We start from the raw sequence: 16,523 nt of genomic DNA, 5'->3' as shown, positions 1-16,523 counted from the left end.
ATTTGCTACTGAAAATTTTAAGCACTTCTTCCACCATCAGGAGAAGTGTGGCACTGCAGCACACTAGGTATTCGGGATGTGAATTTGAAGCTCCACACATACGCAGAGTGTTTTCTTATGTTTTAGCAGGTTAAATCTGGGCACAGTTATTTTACTTTGTCCGTCCCTTACAGTTTTTTCTCCGAAATCTGAAAGTCCATATTTCAACAGTGATCTTCATTTAAACAACTTAGCTTTTTATTTGTAAGGTTTACCTTTTTGACATATCAGCCCATAACCTCAAGTCCTCTCAAATTAGCACCCTTCTACTTTGCTCTGTTGTCATCAATTACAGTACTTGAAAAGGAACCACATCTGAGGGAGAGTTTGTGTGCGGTTCAAACACTCCTTTCTCTAATGTGTTGAAAATGAGTATTGTACTAAGTGTCATTTTAAGAATGCGAGGCTTTAAAACATTTTCCTTGACATGCTCCGTTAGAATATTTTGTATTCAATTTTAATGCATTTGTCAGGGGGAAAAAACGAATTAATTTGTATAAACCATGAGGAAACAATCTTTGATGTTTTTCAATTCTCTTGTGAAATGCTTCTGTAAACACATGCAATAAATTATAAAGACAACCCTGGAAAATACTATGTGGAAGGAATAAATCATGTTTAAAACTTTAATTTCGAAATTGGGATTAGAAACATAATAACACCATTATTCTTAACAGGGAACATAAGTTAAAAATCTGCTTTTGCTTGATTGTTTTGTTGTTGTTCTCTTCTTGTTGTTCTTGTTGGTGGTGTCTCTCTCTCTCTCTCTGTGTGTGTGTGTGTTTACTTAAGGTGGCGTTATGTATAACTTTATTGGCCTTTGGAAGGTTATATGCTCATTTGCTTTCATATGAAAGAACACAATTAAGGGCTCTTTCTGAGTCAAAGGCACGCTATAGTTGCCATGAGTTTTCGATGGCTCCTTATTCTAGGTGACTGTTCTCAGGATGTTGGAGAGAACTTACTGTTTGTCCTCAGTCACATTCATTCTTTCAGCCTAAATGCAGGGAGCCCTCACATACTTCAAATATTAGTAACTGTTCTTCTTGCCGTCTAGCGAGAATATAAATAGATTCATTAGCTAGTAACAGCAAATGGAGCCTTTCAGTTATGCTAAGCGTACTGTTTTGAACAAGTGTGTTGAATTGCCACTGATGTCACCAGTTTTCATCGATTTGATCTATTCATCATGTTGTAGCAGGAGAAATTTGCTGGATGGGTCACTTTATTAAGTATATTTATTTTTGTGACTATTGCTTTTGCAGAATGCTGACTAATACATGTCGTATTGACTAACACAATTTATGACCACTAGCCTAGCTCTTTAGATTTTATTTATTATTTAATTGAATAAAATTTAAGAAAATATTAGGTTTCAGTAAAAGACAGGTCATTTTTCACTGCCTTTAAGCTTAATTCTACATGTTGACCCATGGCCTACAAATGGCAGAGAGAAAAATCAACAACATTTTTATTACTTTGGAAAATTCCATTGGATGGGATGGCTTTAGAGTTCTCATTTGATGCTTACAATAATCTTTAAATGGCAAAATTGTGCTGCATATTTTATATTCAGAGAGAGGGAAATGAGTCTTAGGTTTCTGTTGGATCACAGATTAGAAATAGAGAATGTCTAGGAGCAGACAAATGGATGCGAATGTGACTGCAGTTGAAGAAAGTGTTTTTCATCCAGAATCTTTCATCTTACATCCTCAAGGCAAAGAGGTGGTCTAATTCATGCTCCTGTATATTATAACGTTCCTCCCAGAGCCCAGCACAAGCCAAATAGCAGTCACTAAGGAATCGGAGGAGTACACATTAAGTACAAAAAGAACATACAGCTCTATGATTTCAATTTGTGAATATCTACATAGAAATTTTCCGTGTTAATTATTATAATATCAAATGTTGGTTAGTAAAGGAAGAAAGTATGTTCTGCTTTTTAATCTTCCTTTAGTATAATCATAATTAGGAAATGTTTTTTCAATTATTTTGGATTCTAACCTTGAGAAGTTGGGAGTAACTCTGTGTAAAAGCAGTTTCCTGACAATAGGTCTTAATAAATTGTGGCTGACACTGCTGAAATTTTCTTGCTGTGTATTTTTATTTATTAAGATAGCAGGAGATCAAAACTAACACGTGTAGGCACTAAAAATAAAATCACTGTGGGCAGTAGACATGGGTAGTGTCTCCTAATAAGTTTTGCTTTATTTTTAGAGGTGGCCAAATCATGCATACTAGACATGTATTATTGTGACTTTTGTAACGTGCTACTGTAAAAGCACCAGATAGAGTCTAAATCTTCTGTTGAGAGAAAAATTAAATAGAATACTAAAACCTTGTATTCCCTCCATAGTAGTTTTCATAATATGTGATTCCAAAGCATTTCTCTCTGTAATGCATAACAGTAATGGTTTATAGACATTAGGCCAATAAGGCATTTTTGTAATCTATAGAAGGATCAAAGTAAATACTGCCTTTACCATGAAATAAGTTTTGTGATTTTAATTGTTGTTTGTTTGTATGTGAAAGAGCTTAATAGTGAGATGTTATTCTTAAGGATAATTCTGGAATTTGTAGTGCTACAAAGCTTAGTGAATAGTGAAATGGTCAGATCTACTTCCACAATTAGAAGAAACACATTTCTTAGACACATTGTCAACACCAACTCAAATGACCTACTGTAGTCTGCAAATTTTGTTATGTTTCAATCAAAATACTTTCCTGATAATTACTCGTAGACTATTCTTATTTATGATTACAAATAACTCAAAAAGAATAGTAAGATGCCTAGAAATAATTAATATTTTACTTGAAAATCTAATGTCTAAGGGTTTCTAAGAACATGTGTCCTAATTGTTCAACTACTTTGGTGTGGTTGGGCACATGGGAGCTTATAGATTGCAAAATCAAACACAGTGATAATCTGTGGTAGTTTCTCAGGAATCTCACATGTTCAAGCAGAAGTCTGCAGCTTTTTATGTGAAGGAGCTCAGCATGTTGAAGCGATGTAGTAGATAAAACAACAAAATTATTCATCTCAAGACTTTTTCACTTTGTGATTATCATTATTATATGACAGTATTTCTGTATTTACCACACTGATCCATACTTAAGTCCCCAAAGTGATTGATAATGGCATTTTATTTAATGTTTGTTTCTTTGAAAATAAGGTTTCTTCTCAATTCTAGTGAATTGGGAAGTCCATGTAGAAGTTTTGCAATAGAATCTGTTTTGTGCAACTTTCAGCTCTTTTGATCAGTGTAAGGATGCTCTAGGTGGTTTTCTCAAGGATTTGACATTGTCTCTCTTTTAAGCTGGTGACTCTCATATTTCTGGCTGTCAGGGTTCTCAATATTAGCTTTCGTGGTTCAGAGATCTTATCTTTGATAGATTAAAAACTATGTGCGTGTGGTGCATGTGTGTGATTATCATCTTTTACGTAAGAATGTGGAAACAATCAAATTATTATCTTAATATCCATTCAGTAACAAGATGTTATGTGTTAATGTTGATTTCCTAGAACTATAATGCCGGACTTGAATTTAGGACTTAACACAGTTAAGGAAGCTGTGGCCAGAAAGTTTTAGTAACTTGATTAAGATTCTGCCTTTTTTTGGGAAGTAATAAAAGCATTCATTTTAGTACCATATAGTAGAGAAACAACCATTCTGCAATGCACTACAGAATATAATTTGCATGTAAGTAGAACATTCAAATGATTTTGAGAAGCTGAAACTTTTCTCATGGAATGATTTGGAAATGAGCAGCGATCACACATGTCATTTTAAGCAGCTGTTGAAGAAGGCAGAACAGGATTTTGCCACTTGCTTCATACATTACATCTGGTTGCTGGAAAAATAAGAGATCACTGATGTTTGAAGGAAATGCTTTCCTTTACATTCCCTCCCTCCTTTCCCTCCCTCGCTCCCTCCCTCCCTCCCTCTCCCTCCCTCCCTCCCCTCCCTTCCTTCCTTCCTTCATTCTCCCTCGCTCCCTTCCTTCTCTTCTTTTCTTCCTTTCTAGATTTTAATTTTTCAAGATTCCAGTCAGCAATTCAATTTCAAACCCTGAGTATGATTCTTGAATGAGACACCTATTCAGATCTGGAAAGTTCTTATAAAGTGCCTTTGAAGGCCTAGATATTACCAATAATATTTTCCTTTTTTAATTTTTCTCTATTCAAGATAGATTCTGCCTGTTTAGCCTAAGGAAGTCTTGAACTCTGTCTTCTTCCCTCTGTCTTCTGAGTATTGTATTATATTCTATGATAACATGTCCTACTATGTAACTAAAGTTTATCAAAGAGAATAGAATTATATAGCTTTTCATGGAGCGTTGCCTTATTTTAACCTTTGACCATCCCGGAGGAAATAGTGGCTACTAGCTATTAAAGCCCTGACAGGTTTATCTCCATTCTTGGGCCAAGAAAAATTAGAAATTCTTAGTATTTTTGCCCGCTTCATTTTAATGTGGTTTCATTGTGCATAATTAAGCTTCTGTTAGAAGCCTTTTGTACGATCATTTTAGGACCTGTGTTTTGTCTAAAACAAAGAACTGCTCTTTGCCTGCCACCTCAATGCTAGAGGACTGAGTGTCACATTTCCTTGGAGAATCTCTTCAGTGAGTGAGCTCAGAGCCACTGCCTCTGTTTTTTGTTTTTTTTTTGTTTTGTTTTGTTTTTTTGTTTTTTGTTTTTTTTTTTTTTTTTATAGCAACCCTTAGGATTTCAAAAGGAAACCCCTTGTTATTTGGGTGTTTCTGTAGGCATGTAGAACAAACCCACTCAGTTGGAAATAGATTTCTTAAAATATATATTATTTAGTTCTATGAATTGGTTATAGAACTTTTATTACATATCTTTCTTTTTTGTCCTAAAATGAAGATCTTAAGTAGTCCCCAGTGAGAAATAAGGACTTCCCCCCACCCCCCATCCCAGTAGTTCAAGTGGTTTCCTAAGCTGCAGGAAAAGTACTGTCATTTTATACAAGTGTTCAATACTTGACAATAACCCTTCCTTCCAGAGAAGTAACTGAATGAATTCATGGCACGTCTAAAGTAACTTCCATCTCTCCTACACTGCAGGTCACTTCAGGTGGAACGTTCATTGGCATTGGACGGAAAACTCCAGATTGCCAAGGCAACACCAAGTATTTCCGCTGCAAATTCTGCAATTTCACTTACATGGGCAACTCATCACTGAACTAGAACAACATTTTCTTCAGACTCACCCGAATAAAATCAAAGTGTCTCTCCAGTCCTCTGAGGGCGTGAAAGCTTCAGAGAAAAACTCTAACAAATCCATCCCCGTGCTTTCGAGCCAGTGACTCTGGGATGTAGGAAAGTGGCAGGACAAAATGACAGTCAAAGCTGGAGATGACACCCCCGTCGGCTTTACTCAGTGCCCATCAAGCCCCTCGATTCCTCACGACAAAATGGTACAGAGGCCACCAGTTATTACTGGTGTAAATTTTGTAGTTTCAGCTGTGAGTCATCTAGCTCTCTTAAGCTGCTAGAACGATTATGGCAAGCAGCATGGAGCAGTGCAGTCGGGTGGCCTTAATCCAGAGTTGAATGACAAGCTTCCCAGGGGCTCTGTCATTAATCAGAATGATCTAGCCAAAGTTGTAGAAGGAGAGCCATTGACCAAGCCAGATAAGGCCTCTAGTGGAGCTAAAAGAAGGACTTCCCCAGCAAGGGAGCAGAGGATAAATATGGTAACAAGCTATAACTGTCAGTTCTGTGACTTTAGAATATTCCAAAAGCCATGGCCCTGATGTGATTGTGTGGGTCCACTTCTCCGTCATTATCAGCAACTCCATAACATCCACAAGTGTACCATTAAGCACTGTCCATTCTGTCCCCGAGGCCTTTGCAGCCCAGAAAGCACCTTGGGAGAAATGTACTCATAAATAAAAAAATCCGTTTGCTTTGTAGAAAGAGTAATTGTTCCCACTGTGCCCCCTGTGGCTGTTGCACTTGTCTCCTGGGGTGGCCGGCAGTTCCAGAGTCCACCACACCAATGCCACAAGTGTTCCTTCTCTACCCCTGATGTAGAATGTGCTCCTCCTTTCACTATGAGACCGTGCATGAGTCCCAAGCATCCGACGTCAAACAAGAAGGCAAATCACCTGCTAGGATCGGACGGGCAAGCAGGGCGGTCAGGGAAAGCAAGGACACTCGTGTACCAAATGTGATTTATAACCCAGGTGGAAGAAGAGATCTCTAGACACTACAGGTAAGTTTTCTGGGGAGCAAAATACCAGGGATCAGAGAACCCAGAGGGGTGGAGGCCGGAATTGGCTGGGGCTGCACATGAGGTTGGCCGGACATACAGGGCAATGTGCCCTGGTTTCAGATTGTTAATGCACTCATGTGTTCTCCTGTTTCCCAAGTGTCTTCTACCATTTGCACAGAGCATTTTTCCAGTTCTCAGCGATATGGATGATGAGGTTACTAATTTAGCATAGCTAGTATGACTCTGCATCCCATAATTATTGAAGGGACAGCTCCCAAATTCAAGGCTTTATTAGAATATATGTTATTTTCTGGAAACAATCCGTTGGCGAGTATGTTGCCCGTTTCTCTCTTTGAATGAGATTGGTCATTCCTCTCACTTTTCATACTTGAACCACATTCTCGATTGACAAACAAACAAAATGTTGAGATTTTGGAATGCATGTTGTTCTGATTGTGCTGTCACTACATGGGGGCAAATAAAACAAGTTATTTAAAATTAATCAACATAGACAACACACACACGCACACACACACACACACACTTGCGCACACATTTCTTCTCCTTACCTAATTATCCTAACGTATTATTTCCCCCAGCTTACTCGTCGTACCTTCTAGAGATGAGTTTACATTAAACACTCATTTAATATTTGCTTAGTATCAGCATTTGCTTCTTAATTTTAGAACTGTACATTGTACCAGGAATTGAATGTACAGGCGTAAATAGGCAGTTAATAACCATTTGAAACTGACAGTTAAAAGGGAGGAAAAGGCACCTACATATCATCAATAGTGGCAAGTGCCACAAAAATCAGAGGAACCAAAGACTACACTTGAGATGAGCATACTAAGACCACACCTTAACACTGGCAAGTCAGAAGGTACCATCCCAAGGAAGAGCAGTTTAAACTGAGACCTGTTTATAATCTAGGACTATTATACTCTAACCTTGAGGATACAAGTTGTGCAGAACATTTATTGTTATTCTGCCTCTCAGCACTGAAGTAAAATATGTATTTACTTTCTTCTACTATTTCAATTTTTGAAATAGTCATACCGTAGCTCAAGCTTGGGTATAACTCCCTGTATAACCCAGGTTGACCTTAAACTCCTGGCAATATTCCTGCCTAGTGTTTCCCACACATTGAGATGAGAGGGGTGAGCCATTGTAGCAGTGTTTACTTGCTCTTTGAAATGCTTTTCAATATAAAGGTTCAATGCCCTAGATTAAAATAAGTCTGGTTCGTCTAGTTTTGTGTATGTATCTTCTCAGTATCAGTAATGAAGGAGTCGTGCCCAAACAATGGGCTAAGAATGTTAGATGTTAATTTGAAGGGCATCCTAATGTTCACAGTGAATTAAAATGTTCAGAAAACACTTGAGATTTACACTGTTTAATTTATAAGGTCAGCTCTAGGAAAGACATAGTGCTACAATCAAATATGTATTCACACTTGCAATGAACGTTTCTGTCTCCTCTGATGTTAGCTGCATGTTAATTTCTTCTGGCTAGCATGCACCAGCTTTTCCTTAAGTCTTAGGAGTTGTGGATGCACAATTATGGGTGAGTTTGTGCGTATTGTGCATCTGTAGTTGTGAAGTGCTTAAAATTTGGAAGAAATTCTTATTTCTTTAATTACGCGAAAAATGGAATAAGTACAAAAACATGCACCTATATATTACATGTGTGCATGTGCGTGTGTGTGCATGTCTGCATCTATGTGTGAATGAAGTATATCACCCCCCCCCACACACACACACAAAGAAAGCACTGACTGGTATGCCTAGCAACCATATGATTTGGGGTAAACACATTTTCTCTAGGATTTTAAGCCATTACTTAAAGCCTTGTCTGAAACAAGCAGGGGTATTAATGTTCTTTACATAAAGAAAATGACCTTTGGAGAAATGAATGGTGTCAGTCAATGAGATGTCTAATAATGTTCGAATTTATTTAATTCTTAGTATTGAAAGTAGCCTCTACAGGAAAAGACTATTCTATCCCTTGCCATGCACTGTAGAGCTGCAAAACTTTAACACTATGAGCGTGCATAGATCTTGGCAAAAGTCTTTATGCAAATGGAATTCCAGGAGCACTTGCCTCCGCGGTAGTTTTCAATACTGACAGCTCCCAAGGTGAGTTACATTTTAATCTTTCATTACATAGTTTAGAGCCTTGGAGGATCTAAGGTCTCTGCCAAAGACAGTAGTGTTTTTGGCTTTGAGTCTAAGTCAAGCTCCCAGCATTTTTATTAGCTAAGAAATGAAATAGAATGTGTCCTTAGGGCCTAGAGTACTTTAACAATACTTACTTTAAATACTGACATACTTGGGTTCATCTAAGGACCTTTTAGATTTTAGGTCATCTACAATCTGAGAATCTTGATAGAATTATTTGAAATGTAGATCATTATGATTTCATGACTAGGAAGTATACGGAAACTTTAATAAATGTTGATCACATTGAAAGCCTTAAGGATGTAAAATAAAATAGTTATACAGATGGTTAAAACTCTGCTATAGAAGTATTTGTTTTTTCAATGCAATGTTTTAAAAATAGAATAAGGGGCTATCTTACCTTCTCTAAATCTATCTTCGCTGATTGTTCTTATATTTATATTTGCCCTCCTAGAGTATGTCTACTATTATTATATGTTATTAAGGAACATTCTGGGCTTTCAGTGCTCAGTGAGACTATGACAAATCTCAGAATAAACCTCTAAGGGTACAATGTATGTGAAATAATTTACATCCAAAACAGAGTGAATGTGGAACTCAGAGAAATCTCAGTGTGGAATCCCTAAGAGCTGGGTTGTCTTACCCACTCAGTAACTGGAAAGGGGTCCATTTAGCATCCTTTCATTGTGTTAGAACGTCCCTAATTCACCTTGGACCTGTCATTATTTTCCGTGCATAAATTTGTTTTTCGTATTTCATGATCTTTATTAATTTATTACTCAATAGACAGTAACATCTATTTTCTACTGGTTACTTTTGTTTTTTTTAATCAAAATGTACAGGTTTTTATAATTTCATGTTTCAGATCTAGGAAGGACAAAAGTCTTCTTACAAAGCAACTGTAAGCAAGTGTTTTAGGGTTAAAAACACACTTTAATGCATGGCACAGACCTTCCCCAAAGTAGGGGAATTTCCGCGCAGCTTTATTCCTCAGTCAGTAATGGAAACGAGCTAAACCATAGGGAGGGAGAAGTGAAAAGTAAGTGTGGCATATGAGGTTGCATAGAGGACAAATGCCAGTATGTTCTGCTGAACGTGGTCGAGACTAAATGCATTGGGGTCATCTGGAAAAAGAAGCTGAATTCACAAGTCCCGGCTTTAATGCTGCTGCTTGTGAAATGAGTTCTACACTCAGTGTTCCACTGTTTGCTATCAGAATAAACATAATTTTGTTTAGAAAGGACTCGATTTTTACTTGCAAAGTAATCCCGGGTTAAGGTAAGTTTTAATATATGTTCACTGGTAGAACGTTTGCTATGTAGATGGAGAGCCAATACACCATATGTGAAAAAAGTTAGAAAGCAGACATGTATAGATTCAGATACCTAGGAATCTTAGCTACAGAAATCTTCAGTGATAATATCATAATTGTCATGTGTTTTAAAGAAGGAAATTACTATTTAAAATTAATCATGCAATGCAAAACGTTACTGAGGGAAGCCAAGGAACAGATACCATTTCTAATTAAAAGCGTCAACGTTGAAAATTAAAGAAAGCAAATAGGATAATTGACAGATTAGGTAATAATAAGGAGCCTGTGAGGAAATCACAGTGAGAGATTAGAACAATATTTTTTGAATAAATATTCATTTATTTAAATGTTTAATTAATTTAATTATTTAATGTGTGTGGGTGTTTTGTCTGCATGTTGGTCTATGCACCACTTGTTTTCTTGATGACTCAGAGACCAGAAAAGGGTGTTGGATTTCCTGGATCTGGAGTTACAGAGAGCCGTGAGACCCCATGTGGATGCTAGGAATAGGACCATGGTCTTTTGGAAGAGCAGCCAGCACTCTTAATTGCTGGGTCATTCCTCCAGGTATAGAGAGAAAGTTTTGAAGAGTCAGCAAGGCAGTTGAAAATATAAAACTAGATAATAAATACTCTATGGAAATACAATGATTCTTTACATATGCACAACTAATCAGGATCTTAGAAGAAGAAATAGAGAATGACGTGGTTGATATTTGATGAGAAAGTAGCAAACGATATTTTTGAGGACTCACTGATGAAAGATATACTTGTACCGATACAAAGAAGCAGAAACTACACAAAGCAAAATATATAAAAATAAACTTACCCACAAGTATATTATTGCAAAATCCAAAAGCCGTGATCTTTAAGAGGAGCTACAGACAAACAGTAAATGAGGTACTTAGAAAGGAGAAGTTATTTGACATTGTCTCATTAGCAAAGTTGGAAACCCGGAGCAGGAGGAATATTGGCAAATGAAACCAACCTAGTGTTGCTTGCCTCCCACCCAGACAGTCTCTAAGGATATATGAGTAAAGACATGTTCAGATAAGACCTGGAAAACGGCTCTATCACAGGTACCTGTCATTGTGATGTTTATGAATAATTTTAAGATGGTTGTTTTATACCTTTCAGTTTGAAATAATTAACACTGGATGAGTAGCTGGTGAGAGTAATAACGCCATGGCTTAGTATTTATCTTTAAAAGGTGCCAACAGAAAATGGATATGTTTGGTTGATGGTGAGAAATAGGTATTTATGATCAGCACTTAATTGTCAGGAAATCTGGAAATGCCAAGTCTCCTGAACATCAGCTCAGTTTCTAAATTGATCAAACCATAGTAATTATAATGAACTCAGTGTTGATTTTTATAATTTTAAAATAGTGCCTAATAAATCAATGCCTGGAATACTCAGATGTAGACATCATATTTTAACTTGAAGACTACCACTGTGAAATAGAACAATACAAAGGATGTTACAGACCAAGAAGGAAATAATGTGTTGTATTTTTTACCTTTATTTGTAAACATTAATTATAAAAAATTCCAGAAATGTCCCGAATGTATGCAACATCATTATCTGGGACGGTGCATGTTGCTCACTGTCAGAGTGCAAGGGATGTCCAAGGCTGTAGGTTCAGTCTCCAGTTCAATAAAACAGATATGAAAATAAACATAAAAGAAAAAGAAAATAGCTAGCTAGCCTTCACATAGGAAGAATTTCAGACTTGATTTTCAGTTTATGACAGGTTTTATATGGGTTGCTACTTGTTGCTTGGTTTTCTTTTATTGGAAGACCTATTTCTGCTTTGAATGCTTACGTATTAGGGCATATCACCCTTTTCAAAATGAATTGAAAACAAATTTTCTAGGCATGACCTTGTGTTTTTTTCTAACACTAAAAGGAATAAACAGTTTAACCTATTTGGAGATGAAGTACACTCTTCATTAAACATAGTTACTACAAATTAACTATTATCCAGACTCTTGAAACTTAAGAAATGAACAGAGCATTTCTCCCCGGTAAGACTAAACACATCTCACTTCTAAAGTATTTTGGCACATGTCTATAATTCTAAAACATGGTAGGTGAAGAATCAGGACTGTAAAGGCAATTTTCAGATCATTTTCTACAGTGAGTTACTGATCAGCTTGGACTGCATGAAACCCTATTGTTGAGCACACTCCAACAATATTGAGCTGATTATTTATCTATTTTCTGGTTTGGATCTGCCTTTCAAGAACTCTCACATATTTTCTCCATCATTTTAAGATAACCAGTGTTGTCAATAACTTTAAATTTTGATATCAACAAAGTACATGAGCAATGGAACTAGACACCAGTCCCACTGATCTATGTTTAAATTAAAATATCTTCTCATCTTCATTGACGCTACCTGTGTCATACTTTGTCTGTAATTATTTGATCCTGTAAAGTTTTATTGATTTGCATTTATGACTTTTTCATTTCCTTTGATTACCCTTTTATTCACTGTTAAAGAAAAACTATGGTTAAAATTCTTCAGAATGGCTATTAATATTCAGTAAGAATATGCCTTTCAGGAGATGCTTAACATCAGTCGCTAGAAAGACTGTAAGGGAGAAAAGTAAAACATTCCTTTTTTAAAAAAATAATTTTAAAATATTTATTTATTTATTTATTTGTTTGTTTGTTTGTTTTTCGAGACAGGGTTTCTCTGTATAGCCCTGGCTGCCCTGGAACTCACTCTGTAGACCAGGCTGGCCTGGAACTCAGAAATCCGCCTGCCTCTGCCTCTGCCTCCCAAGTGCTGGGATTAAAGACGTGCACCACCACTGCCCAACAGACAAAGTAAAACATTCTTATTGCTGTTTTTAGTATACACTAAGACTGGCTTACTGTACAAATACAAATAAATACAAATACCATCTGTTTTACTTACTATTCTTTTGCTGTGTCAGGGCACCTCAATTAAGGGAACTTAGAGAAGAAAAAGTTTATTTCAGAGGTTAGAATTCATCACCAACATGGTAGAGTAGAGACCATGTCACCAGGCAAAAAAAAATTGATGTTAAAACAGTGTCTGAAAGCTTACATCTTGATTCAGATATGTGAGGCAGAGAGAGGGAGACACTGATTACACTCATTACAGTGACACACTCCCTTTAACAAGGCCACACCTCCTAGTGCTTCCTAAACAGTTTTATCAACTGTAGGCCAAATTTTCAAATAAATGAGCCTGTGGAAGCCATTTTCATTTAAATCACCCTACCGTTAGAGTTTTGCAAATAAATAGCATTTTTTAGCTGAAATTTTTCCAGAAAAACTCCTGATACTGTTATGAATTATGAAAAATCAAAAGAACCTCTAGTACTGAATAAATTAATGCTACTTTTGGGATGAAAGCTAACTGCATGTTGCAATCTCAGAAAAATACTGAATAAATATTTCTTATGTCACTTTAAAATTCTACGAAATAGGATAAACTGTTAAACTTTTTCTTCTCACAGCAGTCAGTTACTTAATTTGAAGTACAAGTTTCTTTTCTATAGATAGGTTGTTCTTTTTTTCCTGAAAAGAAATGATGATTCAGATGGTCATGCCTTAGAATGGCATCACATGACCTGTTTTATAAACAGTTATTGACCTCATTCTTTTTCCTATCCTAAGACATTTTGTAGCCCCCTCTTTATTGTTTCATTTTGTTGGAATATTATTTATTTTAATTCATTGCGAAATGTTTATGCTTCCACATATTCAAAAGCAGAGTGTTAATCTGGGAGTTAGAAGTTTTGTGACATTAGCTGTGTGTAGACTAAATGAGTGAGGTAACATTTCTCCACCTTATTGTCCACCAGTAAACCCTGGGCTTGAGAGCCTTGCTTTTTTTGGTGATTTATCATCAGATACACCTTCTAGCAAGACACATTTATTAATCCAGAAATTATTATGTACCGTCCCACATATGTTTAAACCATGTTTATTATATTCCCCCTCCATACGTGGTCTTCTTAGGCTTGAAAAGTATTCCTTCCTAACACAACCACCAATGCATTAGGTGGCCCTTTCAATGGATTGGCCAAACTCTTTCCTTTTTGTTACCTTTGTCTATAGTGACCTCTTCCTTATCTCAAACTTGCCAAAACATGCTCTGTTGTCCTTTCATTGCTAGTTTTACATAATCTTGACATAAAGTATAGTCATCTGACAGGAAGGAATCTCAACTGAGAAAATTCCTCCCTAAGATCAAGCTGAGGGCAAGCCTGCAGGACAATTAGTGATTGTTGTTCAAGGGTCCAGCCATTATGTCTGAGGACCCATCACTTCTCTGGTGTCCAGGGTTCTAGAAGAAAGCAAGGCATAAGGAGTAAGCCAGTAATCAGCACCTCTCTATGGCTTCTGCATCAGCTCCTGCCTCCAGAGTCCTTCCCTGTTTGAGTTCCTCTCCTGACTTCCCCGATGACGAAATATAAGCCAAAATAAACCTTTTCTTCCTAAGTGGCTTTGGTCATGGTGTTTCATCACAGCAGTAGTAAGGGCACCTTCTTCTCTTCCTCATGAAGGGACAGCTCCTTCTTCTCCTTTGGAGTTATAGACATCCCTCGTAAGCTTTACGCTATCTCTAACACGTCATTCTTTCCACACATCATTCTTTGTACCTACATACTTATGCATAGTGAAGCTTGTCATTTTGACTAGCCTGGAAGTGCCAAGGAAGCAAAGACAGTGAGTTTCTATTTTACAAGGATGGAGCCCAGGGGCTGGCAAAGTGACATATTGATGATTACCTACAATTGGACTAACTTCAAGTGATAGCTCATAGAACTTACTGTGGTTTGTTGTTGTTGTTGACATATGAAGTAAGTAAAAAGTACTTCATATGATATTTGGAGTATTAATTCAGGCTTTTTAAATCAAAGAAAAAATGCCTCGTTGCAAAAAGTTGTGTGCTTTGTGATATATATATATATATATATATATATATATGCATATACACATATACATATATATATTACAGTTAAATACATTTTTGAATCAAGCAGTTGTCCTAATATAGTAGTTGTTTTCTTTTTAATGATGAAGATGTTATAAAATCTGGCAATAAGATGGTTTTTTTATGACTTTCAAAAAGAAGGGACACACATGAACACATACACACGCATGCAGGCTTCTTTAAAAAATATATCTGTATAGCAATTGGCATGCTTTTTGATACATTCAGTTTGCTCAGTTTTTCTATCTACAGATTCTGCTATTCCTTCAGAAAATTCTTGTCTCAACGTATCTTACCTTGTAGATTATATAGATCAGATAGCCATATCTTATTGACTAGATTGATTTAAGTATATGCTAAAAAGTAATATTTAATCAGAATATTTTAGTATATGGGAAAGGTATAAAATAGAACTCAGCATTAAAAAATGTTAATGTATTTATAATGAAACAGTGCCTCAGTTTAAATCAGATAAACATTGGAAAGGCCACTGGTTAAATCATGAATATTGACTTAACTAATTTAGAACTGATGATTATCTATCACGATAAAATGAACAGCAGCGTTAATGAGGCCAAAAGCCCAGTTCTAATGGTAATTAACTGCCTCCCCGTGTGTCTATGTGTGTTCGTGAGTATGTGTGTATGTGTTTATGTGTGTGTGTGTATGTGTGTGTGTGTGTGTGTGTGTGTGTGTGTGTGTATGTGTGAATTGTGTGTGTGTTAGTACTTAAGAAAACTTCACATTCTTATATGGAAATGAAAATTCCTGCTAATTTAATTTTATTTTTCTGGGTGTTGACTATATTGTATTTCTTTCAACCTCTGCTCTATTGCACGAGAGAAGTCAGGTGCATCAGGACTATTTCAGCACAGAGCATTCCCTTCAGAATTCTGGCTTCCCATTGACTCTTCTCTTCCTTCCAGGAGAGCACACAGCTGCTATAAATGTCGTCAGTGCAGTTTCACAGCTGCGGACACTCAGTCACTATTGGAGCACTTCAACACAGTTCACTGCCAGGAACAAGAAGTCACTACGGCTAATGGCGAAGAGGATGGCCATGCCATACCCACCATCAAAGAAGAGCCCAAAATTGACCTCAAGGTCTACAGTCTGCTAAACCCAGACTCTAAAATGGGAGAGACAGTTCCCGAGAGCATAGTCAAAAGAGAGAAACTTGATGACAAGGAAGGGCTGAAAGATAAAATCTGGACTGAGAGTTCAACTGATGACCTTCGTGGTGTGGCTTGGAGAGGCTCGGACATCCTACGGGGAAGTCCATCCTACACTCAAGCAAGCCTAGGGCTCTTGACGCCTGTGTCCAGCTCTCAAGAGCAGACAAAGACTCTGAGGGACAGCCCCAATGTTGAAGCTGCCCACCTGGCACGACCTATGTATGGCTTGGCAGTAGATACCAAGAGCTTCCTGCAAGGGGCTCCTGCTGGCGGCGAGAAGTCGACATCTCTCACCCAGCAGTATCCTGCTTCTGGAGAGAGCAAGACCAAGGATGAATCCCAGTCGCTGTTACGGGTAGGAAGATTTCCTTATTTAAAATAATTTATATCGAACATTCATTTTGTATACTTAGCCTAATGTATTGTGTAGTGAAATTAAATGATCTATATTGATGTAGTGATATTTTATATGCATGAAGGCCAAAGGAGCAGAAAGTAGTTCATCGGGGCTTGTGTCTAATACACATATTCAGTCCTAGGTAGGCAATTACCTATTTATCTTTGCTTTTAGCTCTGATGAAGGCTGGTTAATCATACTTGGT

The 16,523-nt window shown here is 37.0% G+C and overlaps 1 protein-coding gene across 1 annotated transcript in view; it reads left to right on the top strand.

The window, feature by feature from the left end:
- Nucleotides 1-16,523, top strand: part of Trps1 (transcriptional repressor GATA binding 1) — a 186,382-nt gene that overhangs the window by 8,995 nt on the left and 160,864 nt on the right. The window contains 12 exon segments of the mRNA XM_076912209.1: nucleotides 5,125-5,233; nucleotides 5,236-5,432; nucleotides 5,435-5,560; nucleotides 5,562-5,792; nucleotides 5,794-5,821; nucleotides 5,824-5,954; nucleotides 5,957-6,001; nucleotides 6,004-6,051; nucleotides 6,054-6,104; nucleotides 6,107-6,160; nucleotides 6,162-6,277; nucleotides 15,673-16,276. Of these exon segments, the coding sequence (XP_076768324.1) occupies nucleotides 5,125-5,233; nucleotides 5,236-5,432; nucleotides 5,435-5,560; nucleotides 5,562-5,792; nucleotides 5,794-5,821; nucleotides 5,824-5,954; nucleotides 5,957-6,001; nucleotides 6,004-6,051; nucleotides 6,054-6,104; nucleotides 6,107-6,160; nucleotides 6,162-6,277; nucleotides 15,673-16,276 (1,740 nt within the window).

This window comes from Arvicanthis niloticus, chromosome 13 (assembly GCF_011762505.2).
Source record: "Arvicanthis niloticus isolate mArvNil1 chromosome 13, mArvNil1.pat.X, whole genome shotgun sequence".
Lineage (NCBI taxonomy): Eukaryota > Metazoa > Chordata > Mammalia > Rodentia > Muridae > Arvicanthis > Arvicanthis niloticus.
The sequence above is the reverse complement of the archived record's forward strand: the minus strand, read 5'-3'. Positions and strand labels throughout refer to the sequence as shown.